Source organism: Colobus angolensis, unplaced genomic scaffold (genome assembly GCF_000951035.1).
Source record: "Colobus angolensis palliatus isolate OR3802 unplaced genomic scaffold, Cang.pa_1.0 Scaffold388, whole genome shotgun sequence".
Classification (NCBI taxonomy): domain Eukaryota; kingdom Metazoa; phylum Chordata; class Mammalia; order Primates; family Cercopithecidae; genus Colobus; species Colobus angolensis.
Genome location: NW_012117243.1, coordinates 1629890 through 1640379, shown reverse-complemented (window position 1 = coordinate 1640379; position 10490 = coordinate 1629890). Strand labels below are relative to the sequence as shown.

The following is a 10490-nucleotide window of genomic DNA, read 5'->3' as shown; positions in this document are numbered from 1 at the left end:
CAGGAGATCGAGACCATCCTGGCTAACATGGTGAAACCCCATCTTTACTAAAAATACAAAAAATTAACCAGGCGTGTTGGTGGGCACCTGTAGTCCCAGCTACCCGGGAGGCTGAGTCAGGAGAATGGCGTGAACCCGGGAAGTGGAGCTTGCAGTGAGCCAAGATCGGGCCACTGTACTCCAGCGTGGGTGACAGAGCGAGACTCCATCTCAAAAAAAAAAGTCAAAGTTATGAGTTCTCTGATTCAATGTTAAATGGAAGAATGTCTAACATAAAATTGGACATACAGTCTTCCCTCAGTTTACTCAGGTTATTATTCCGTGACTCCATCCTCCAGCATACTCCCAAATCCATGCATGCATGCATGCTCAGGCCCCACAGTTGGCCTGTGGAACCAGGGTATGTAAAAAGTCAGCCCTCCATATGAGGTTTTGCATAGGAGAATACTGTATTTTTTTTTTTTTTTTTTTTGAGACGGAGTCTTGCTCTGTCGCCAGGCTGGAGTGCAGTGGCCCAGTCTCGGCTCACTGTAACCACTGCCTCCCGGGTTCAAGTGAATCTCCTGCCTCAGCCTCCCGAGTAGCTGGGATTACAGGTGCGCATCACCACACCCAGCTAATTTTTATATTTTTTGTAGAGATGGGGTTTCACCATGTTGGCCTCTTATCTCCTGACCTCATGATCCACCCGCCTCGGCCTCCCAAAGTGCTGGGATTACAGGTGTGAGCCACTGTGCCCGGCCAGAATACTGTGTTTTTGACCTGCATTTGGTTGAAAAAAATCTGTGTATAATGAGCCTGCATACTTCAAGCCCTTGATGTTCAAGGGTTGTTGTACAGTATAACATTTGATATTTCTGGGATTGTGTTCCAGAAAAAAAATCAACCCTTCCGTGTATAGAAAAGGGAGGATGAGGAGCAGCTGTCAGGGAGGAAAATTACTACAACACTTTATCTTCAGACATTTTTAAGTAGTGGAATGTTAAGTGATTTTACTTTCTAATTGTTTCGTTTCATATTTCCTTATTTTCTTTAAGGAGCGTGAATTACTCTTCAAAGGAGTACTGAGGAGGGTGCTTTCATAAAAATGTAACATTATGTTCTCACTTCCTCCACTAGAGGGAGAAACAGTTTCATGTAGTTGTGCTTTGATGTGATTTTTAGAACTAGTTAGGAATGTAGGATTTTAGTCTTCTTTCTCCAGTTGTGATGTTTTTTGCTTATTTGCATGTTTGGTTAGAAGTTCTTTGATAACAGTTCTAAACATTAAAACCATTATGTAAATAGTAAGTAGAGGAATTTTACAATTTGTTTTTCCTTTTTCCCATAAAAACTTGGTTGTTTTTAACTGATAATGAAACATTAAAGAATTTATAGTTATTAGGGCATTTACTGATTTTTCAAACGTGTTCTGAGTGTAAAAATACATGCGCTTTGAGAAAAATTTTGAAAATCGTGAAAACCATTGAGGGAAATAAAAACCACTTCTGCATGGTACACACACCTGGATATTTTGTAATTTGCCCTTTTATCTTAAAAAGTTATCAAAATATTTTGTCACATCATTGAATGCTCTTCCACATCAGAGAATCTTACTTAGCTTATGGACCATCTCCCAAGAAAAACGACCTTCATTAACTCTGGTTAAGACCCGTATCATTGTTTTTAGTGGCTCCATAGAACATTTCATCATATGAATGTGCTATTTTTTTTTTTTTTTTTAACAATCACAATTTAGAGGCTTTTAGTTACAAACAGTCCTGTGACATTATGTTGGTAGATAAATCTTTGTCCGCATGTTTGGTGATTTCCTTAGGGTAAATTTCCAGACATAGAATTGGTAGTATTTACTAAAGATTACTCCAGAAAGTGGTACCAATTTCCTTTCCTAATGTAGGTATATAGTAGAGTTCCTTCCCTCACTCTGGAGGGAATTGGAGAATCTCCATCATGTCTAATTCCTTTTGTATTTCAGTCTTTACCAGAAAGAGCCCTGTCCCTTTTAATTGATTACTTGATTTTTAATTTGCTGGTACGTAATTCAGGTGTGTTAAGTGTGTTACTAGGGCTTCCTATTATAATGGATCCACAAATAAGAATAGAATTTCTTTTTCATAGCCTTAATTTTTATTTCTGACTCAATAAACATATGTGTATGCCTTCTATGGTGAGCTATCACAAATTTATTTTGGAAAGAGTGGGATTTAAATAAATCTGTAATGTGAGAATTTGATATGTTTTTGGTAATTAATTTCCCTAGCATGGTATGATATTATACAGGCAGTAGGTTGTAATCCTGATATATGAGTTCACTTCTGGCTCTATCCCTAAACACTTGGTGAGCTCAACAGCTGGAAGAGTTTTGGGGATCGTATTGGGAATTAATTACTTTATTAAATAACATATTTATTAAATAAAAAATATTTACTTTATTACTTAATACTAGGAAAAACTGGAGGAGTGCCTAAAGCAGTTAAAGGAGGAAAGAGTGATAAGGCTTAAGGCTGATAAGCGAGTCAGTGAGGTAAATAAAAGTTTTCTTACCTTTTGAGAGTTTTTTGTTTTGGTTTTGGTTTAACTTGAACTCATACATACATACATACATTTTATAAACTTTAAAGTGAGACAATACAGTTTATTGCAAATTGGTCACACTATGTTAATGTTTGTATTTACTTATATTTGGTGATTGTGTGGTCTGTATTCCAAAAAGCATGTTTTTTAAAAATGTGAAACTTGTAGTTTGTTTTCTTTTCCTGTGCTTTTATATGACTGGAGCTTATTTTCTGTTCATGATGCATCAATTCAAGAATGCATTTATTAGGCTTATACTGATATACAATTACATAAAAGATGGGGATGAGACTACCTACTGATGGTGAATTAGGAAAATGAATAAATAAGGTAAAAGATAATGGAAAACTGGTAAGAATGCAATGAAAGATAAAAATCTATACCATGAGGACTAAATTAGGTGGATGTGCGTAAGAGCAGGGCATAAGCTAGAACGTTCTATATAACTATATTATTACAAAGCAAGTTTAAGGAGGAATTTCTGAAAGTATATGCATTGGTTTGGAAGACAGTTAATCATTCAGTAAAGGTTGAGCACCTGATTGTATAAGGCAAAAGGTGCATTGTGAACACAATGGTCTTTCTGAGAAATACCAGAGTTAGACTTATGTGTAGTATTAGATAAATAGATGATAAAGGGGTATGGTGTGCAGGAGAGTACATATTTTCAAGAAGCAAAGGGGGAATATTGATAATTGTACAGTTAGTAAATTGGGTCTGAAATAGGACTTTTAAATGTATTAAGTATTTTACTGGCAAAAATTAGTTCTTAACAGCCAAATTGTAATATGCTTACTCTTTTATTTCATTGTCTAATTTGAGGGAAACCTTACACAGCTAATTTTTAAATATAGAATGATCCAGGTATGTATTTAACCTGTTAAAAATGTGATCCTTTTGAAAGATCATTAATGAAATACTGTTTATATTGTTTATGTAGGAGGTTTTGCCAGTTATCTCCAGGTTTTGATTGTTATGTAATATGGTCTGTCTTTACTGGTGGAGAGTTAGATTAACTGCAAATTAATTACATTTTAAAAATGTTTTATTTTAGTTTCATAAAAACTGTTTTGGTGATAATGAGAGAAAATCATGTCACACATTTTCAATCTTCTTTTATAGCTGGAACATGAAAATGCCCAGTTAAGAAATATAAATTTCTCTCTGTCTGAAGCCCTTCATGCACAGTCATTGACAAATATGATCCTGGATGATGAAGGTGTTTTGGGCAGCATTGAGAATTCTTTTCAGAAGTTTCATGCTTTTTTGGATCTCCTTAAAGATGCTGGGTTAGTTACTTTCTCCCTATGACATTCGTCCCTCATGACTTTAATGGTGCTTTGCTGAGGAACTTGAGCAATTTTTATAGCTTCCTGAAGTCATATTTACTGTGTAATTATAAGTAATACACTTGATTTTTTAAAATGTGGAATTAATTTTAAAAGAAATGCGAAATGACAAACGTACCTTGGTTGAGGGCCCAATATGAAAGAGTAAACTTATCTGGCTTGGTGGTTTGCACCTGTAGTCCCAGCTACTTGGGAGGCTGAGGCAGGAGGATCACTTGAGCCCAGGAATTCAAGGTTAGCCTGAGCAACATAGCAAGACCCCGTCTCTTAAAAAGAAAAAAAAGAGTAAGCTGTAGATAGAGTAATTGGTTAAGGGTAATTCTTGTTAAAGACTAAATTGAAGGTAGTTTTAATTGAAAGTATTCAGGAATGTATAGGAATTTTTCTTTTTTTTTTTTTTTTTTTTTTTTGAGGCGGAGTCTCGCTCTGTGGCCTGGGCTGGAGTGCAGTGGTCGGATCTCAGCTCACTGCAAGCTCCGCCTCCCGGGTTCACGCCATTCTCCTGCCTCAGCCTCCCGAGTAGCTGGGACTACAGGTGCCCGCCACCTCGCCCGGCTAGTTTTTTGTATTTTTTAGTAGAGACGGGGTTTCACCGTGTTAGCCAGGATGGTCTCGATCTCCTGACCTTGTGATCCGCCCGTCTCGGCCTCCCAAAGTGCTGGGATTACAGGCTTGAGCCACCGCGCCCAGCCAGGAATTTTTCTTTTATTCACTTTGCTTGTTAAATAAATTTGAATTAAAATAAACTTTGTCTTAGACATTAAAATTGTTATTAATCTGCAGGGTAGATATAGATAGAGATATGGATCAATGGTCCTCAACCAAGAATGATTTTGCTAAAAGAAGATACTGAAAGAGAGAGTTGGAGATAGATAATTGATAGAGTTATGTTTTGTAGGTGAACGGTTTGGTGAGGGAAGGAACAAACATATTCTTGAGGACTGGAGGAAAGGTGGTATAGATGTGTGGGGATGAAGGTGAGAGGCAGTAGGTATGCGGTAGAAAATGCAGCTTCTACTGAGACTGTATGTAAAATAGGGAGTAAGTAAGGAAATGAAGTCAATGTATTTTCAAAGTTCTTTTGAAAATACATTGTTGGGGGAAGAAACAGTGCTTAAAGGATTGTACGATCTGATATGGTTCATCTCAGAGGATAAATGTGGGAAGGTCTGAGAAACTGGGAGGGATGGGGATGTGGTCTGGAGTAGGATAATGGGTTTTAAGATTTTAGAAGTATTTCATGGTCATAGGTTCCGGGAAATGTAAGCTGTTCTTATGTGATTCTAGTAATCCTTGCCTTTTCCTCTTTTTCTTCTCTTGACCAGGCTTGGGCAGCTTGCCACAATGGCTGGGATAGATCAGTCAGATTTTCAATTACTAGGTCATCCCCAGATGACTTCTACTGTTAGTAATCCACCTAAAGAAGAAAAGAAGGCACTTGAAGATGGAAAACCAGAACCAAAGCAGAATGCCCTAGGGCAGATGCAAAATATCCAGGTAAGTGAATAGAACAGAACTTAGTGATTCTACAAGTGATTAGCCAAAAAGGGAATTACTAAGAAAAGAATAATGATCTGTTCACATGCTCGGGGACCAGAAGCATCTTTGGGGTCCTTTCCAAGACTGAGATTAGTAAGTTTGTGCCCATTTCATTATATTGTATTGTTGTAAATAAAAAATAAGAAAGTTCTTTTGAAAATTTATGATTTAAAGTAGACTATCCTCAGTGAAGAAATGAAAGATTAGAGAAAATATTTTAAATTTTAAATTTTATAAATGTCTATTCTATTCATATTTCATCTAGGTTTCTATTTGTATGCAGTCAGCTTACAATGAAGGAACACTAATGAAGGTACAAGTACTGATATAGATAATTTTTCAGAATAAGTAATTAATATATAACAAACAGGCAGTATATTATACGCATCATCTAGTTATGGGAATGGGAGGGGCAAACTTGTCTGCCACAGGAATCCCCTGCTGCTTTTCCTCTGGCCTTACTTGGAGCCCCCATCTCCCATCTCAGCCAGTCTCAGACTGGTCTCGGCAGCTGACGACTTGAAAACTCAGTCTGCTTACAAATTGGATACTGCTTACATGTGCATAGAGGACAGGAAAGAAATTAATTTTCTTATAGAATAAGGTTCTATTTTTTTTAATGAGGGAGCGATAAATTAGTAATAATTACGCAAAACACAAAAGTCTGAAATGTGCTGGACCTACCTCTGGATATAGCTAAGTTGAGTTGGCAATCACTTGGCAAGATATAATTAGGGGAAAAATGACCTGGAAATCTTCTAAGATCACAGAATAACATTGATGTTTTGAATTTGACTTTTTAATGGATGGCTTTGTTTGTCACTAAATTTTTGTTTTGTTTTTCCTTCTAGTTTCAGAAAATTACAGGTGATGCTAGAATTCCTTTGCTTCTCGACTCCTTCCCTGTCCCAATTTCTACTCCAGAGACCTTAGGAACTTCCAACGACAACCTGGGAGTCCCAGCCACTGAGAAGCAGCAGGAGTCTTTTGAGGGATTCATTGCTAGAATGTGTTCTCCTTTACCAGATGCGACTTCTGGAACTGGAAGTCAAAGAAAAGAAGAGGAGTTGTCCAGAAATAGCAGATCTTCTTCAGAGAAAAAGACCAAAACAGGTGAATATACCAAAAAACACTCTGGTAAGAAACACCCTGGAAAGGACCTGCATTCCTGCTCTGACTCTCCTGAAAACCGGAAAAGCAAAGGAACTGGGGAAACTAGTTCTTTGGTTAATGAACCAATTAAAAGTAGGTCTTTGAAAAAATCTGTTTCTGTCAAGAAAGAAAATAGAATAGTGACTGTTTCATCCAAGACAAATAAAAGTAAATCCAGTCCACTAGAACATTCTGAAAGTGATACTCTTGGATCTGATTTTGAATTTCAAGAAAGCATCCATTCTCTATCACGCCTTTCATACGACTAAATCTTTTGAGATTATGTTTTTGCCTTTAAATTTTAATAAATTTTCTTATGTTTTTATTATGGCATATGGTGTCTTAAAATATAGGATTAGAAGCCACTAAAGGAAGATTTCTCTGTACTTTTTATTATAATGAAATTTTTGGTCTGTTTTTCCCTTTGATAGTTTACAACGTTCATTCAGCAGTTGTTTACTGAGGGGCTAGTATGTATAATACCATTCTGGGTGCAATGACTTTCAGCAGTGGACAAAACAAAGCCTTTACTCTCAAGGAACCAGTATTCTGTGGAGGGAGAAAACAGAACAACAAAGGAGAGTATGATGAATAGAAAGGGATGGGAGTGAATAAATGGAATAATTTTACCATTTGGTTAAATGTGGAAATAAATATATATCACATGGCCAGAAGCCATTGACATATTCTAATATATAACCAGAGCAGCAAACATGTCTAGATGCTTAAGCATGTTCATGGATTATAGCAACCCTATAAGATAGGGAACTATTAATATTATTATGCCCATCTTATAGATGGGGAGTCTGAGGAGACAGATTGTGTGAATTGCCCAAAGTTGCACAGCTGTAAATAGGTGGTAGGGCTGGGATCTGAACCAGAACCCATACTTTAAGCAGCTACCGTGTTTCACTGTTAAGAGAGGAACCACTTAAGGAAGATTCCAAGAAAAAAGCCAATGAACACTATAAGTAGAAAAGAGTGGCGCTATCAGAAAGCACACCCGGGTTGAATTTTTTAAAGGCAGAGTTAGTAAGAGTATATGTCCATAAATCTTTGAGTAAATATCCCTCCCTGGTAAAATATGCATAGGTAAGTCCTTTCCTACAACCAGACTATGACTTGAGAGATGAGATGAGAGAAAAGCTGGAGTGTTGGATTTCTTCTGGATAGTCTTGCCTGATTGTTATCAAAAGGGCTACTACAATACTACTGAGTTCATTAATCATGGATTGACTGTTATGGGAATGAAACAATGAACAAGATGTAATCTTGGCCTTTTAACAGTCGGGTGAAGGGGAGACACACAAGCAGATGGTATAATACTGTGTATTACGTTCTATGGTGGGAATGCTGAGGGAGTTTAGTCAATGTTTGGGGAAAAAGGAGGAGAGCAGTGGGGCCAAGAAAGGCCAACTAAAGAGACCAAAGGTCATGTTAATTTCTAGGCTAAGTCTTAAAAGGACGAGTTAGAGGTTGGTGAATAAGGAGATGAAGGGGAAGGATACTCAGGGCAGAGGGAATAGCATGAGCAGAAGTACAGAGCCGTAAGTGTGAGTATGTGTGTTTGAGGAACCACAAACACAAGTAGTTGAAAGTTACCGAAATGTCATCAGGCACTGGCAGATGTCGCTCAAGGAGGCAGCTAGGGGAACGAGATTGGGTTTTATAATCCACATTGCATGGAGCTGGTTCTTTTTCTTCAGTAAATAATGAGCTAGCAAAGAATGGAAATGATATGCTCAGGTTTGCATTTAAGATCATTAGCTTTAGGCTGATACATTAAAGAAGTATGGAGATCAGTTTTCCACACTCTTCTGAAGAGCGTTTGTCTTTGATTTGTAAATGGGACTTATCTTTCCACTTCTTCTCCTACTGAAATAATTTTTAGACAAACATAAAGGAGACCCTCGCATAAATAGAATTAGGCAGGTTTCTTTCTTTCTTTTTTTTTTTTTTTGTCTTTTGAGACAGAATTTTGCTCTGTCGCCCAGGCTGGAGTGCAGTGGCGCGATCTCGGCTCACTACAAGCTCCGCCTCCCGGGTTTACGCCATTCTCCTGCCTCAGCCTCCCGAGTAGCTGGGACTACAGGCGCCCGCCATCTCGCCCGGCTAGTTTTTTGTATTTTTAGTAGAGACGGGGTTTCACCATGTAGACCAGGATGGTCTCGATCTCCTGACCTCGTGATCCGCCCGTCTCGGCCTCCCAAAGTGCTGGGATTACAGGCTTGAGCCACCGCGCCCGGCTTTATCAAACATTTAAAACCATAACATTAAGAATTATAAATGTGGATATTTTGCTGCTTAATATATACAATTTTAGCCCTGCAAATAATTGTTAAACTTTCAGTATACCTGAAATAATATCATTTAATTTTGAAATGTGGTATTTTCATTTGGTTTAGAGAAAGGTACAAGTATGTTCCTTTACTGAGAAATTACTATGCACCTTTACTGAGTACTTACCATAACATATACAATCCATATGCAAACAGGACTTTTTTCAGAAAACAGTCAGATGTGATACTGTATCAAAGAGCTTGTCATCCTGCCTTAAATTCACACATAGTTACTAGTGGTCAAAAATCATCACTCTTACTTGCCCATCCAGTTCTATATCCAATAATGAGTTCGTCCAATTTCAAATGGGTATTTAGAGAATCTCTAATCTCAAGACAGTAACACTTGATTTTCAGAGGATCGACATGATAGGAGATGATTGATTTTTTGAAAAATTCTGATTATAAACTACATGCTGGAACGTTAACATGGATGACTGAACACATTCTTTTACTCTTCTAGAATCTCATTGAAATGATTGGAGAAATATTAAAATAAAAATAATAGCAGAGTTGGAAAACCAGAAATTGAACAGTGTGGAATTTCTGGAAGATAAGAAGCAGATTATCTAAGTACCAGTTAATTAAAGGGTGGAACAGCTAAGCCATTCCACTCATCTTTGGAGCATCTAATTCTGGAGTTTGCCACCAGGCTAAGAAAGCGGCCATCTAAAGTGGGAGCTCTGACCCAAGAAATGCTGGGAACAGAGAATAAGGGAATTATCCAAAATGGCTATGAAGAGGAACTGAAGTTAAGCTGCCCACATGATCAATCTCTGACTAAGATGATCTGCCACTTCCATTTATAATCACCGTATAAGTGCCTGTAATCATTTGTGTTCATTGAAAGTGAACCAGAATTCCCATTTGGATGAAAAAACAATACTTCAAACTTTAATCTTAGGCCCTCATTTGTGAATATGGACAGCCAAGAATCATCAAATTTGAAGAAAACCAGTAACATAAAAGGAGGCATGAAATTAACCTGTTCAAGAAGATAGTTACTAGGAGAAACATGAAATTTTTAAATTAATGAATCAAAATCTGCAGCAATTCATAAAGATAATTATGTTCATAAAGAATAGCATGCCATGAAAAAAATATTTAGCGTTTCTGGAAATTAAAAATTTGATTATAAAACTGAAACACTCAGAAGATGGACTACACAGCAGAATGGATTCAGTTGAAGCTTATATTCATGAAATGGAAGATATTAATGGGTATTAGACGTTTCATCAGCAACTAAATTACTTAGAAAAAATCTTCCTCAGAGTAACTAACCAAAATGAACAATGAATCCATTAAAGGGTGGTTTTTTTTTTTTTTTTTTTGAATCAAGGTCTCACTTATGTCACCCAGGCTGGGGTGTAGTGATGGGATCACAGCTCATTGTAACCATGAACCACTGGGCTTAAATGATCCTCCCACCTCAGCCTCCCAAGTAGCTGAAATGTACCACCATGCCTAAGTTTTAAAAAATTATTGTAGAGATGGGTTCTTTCTTTTCCTTTTTTCTTCTTTTTTTTTTTTTTTTTTT

The 10490-nt window shown here is 37.2% G+C and overlaps 1 protein-coding gene across 3 annotated transcripts in view; it reads left to right on the top strand.

The window, feature by feature from the left end:
• CEP78 (centrosomal protein 78kDa) overlaps positions 1 to 6947 on the top strand; it is a 35013-nt gene extending 28066 nt beyond the window's left edge. For 2 of the 3 annotated variants that reach the window (XM_011954638.1, XM_011954636.1), the window contains exons 12-15: positions 2447 to 2524; positions 3697 to 3863; positions 5249 to 5420; positions 6314 to 6947. In XM_011954638.1, the coding sequence (XP_011810028.1) occupies positions 2447 to 2524; positions 3697 to 3863; positions 5249 to 5420; positions 6314 to 6883 (987 nt within the window). In that variant the 3' untranslated portion in view covers positions 6884 to 6947. Of the gene's footprint in view, positions 1 to 2446; positions 2525 to 3696; positions 3864 to 5248; positions 5421 to 5727; positions 5776 to 6313 lie in introns of all 3 variants that reach the window. The other variant, XM_011954635.1, reaches the window with a different exon arrangement.
• Positions 6948 to 10490: the final 3543 nt, after the last annotated feature.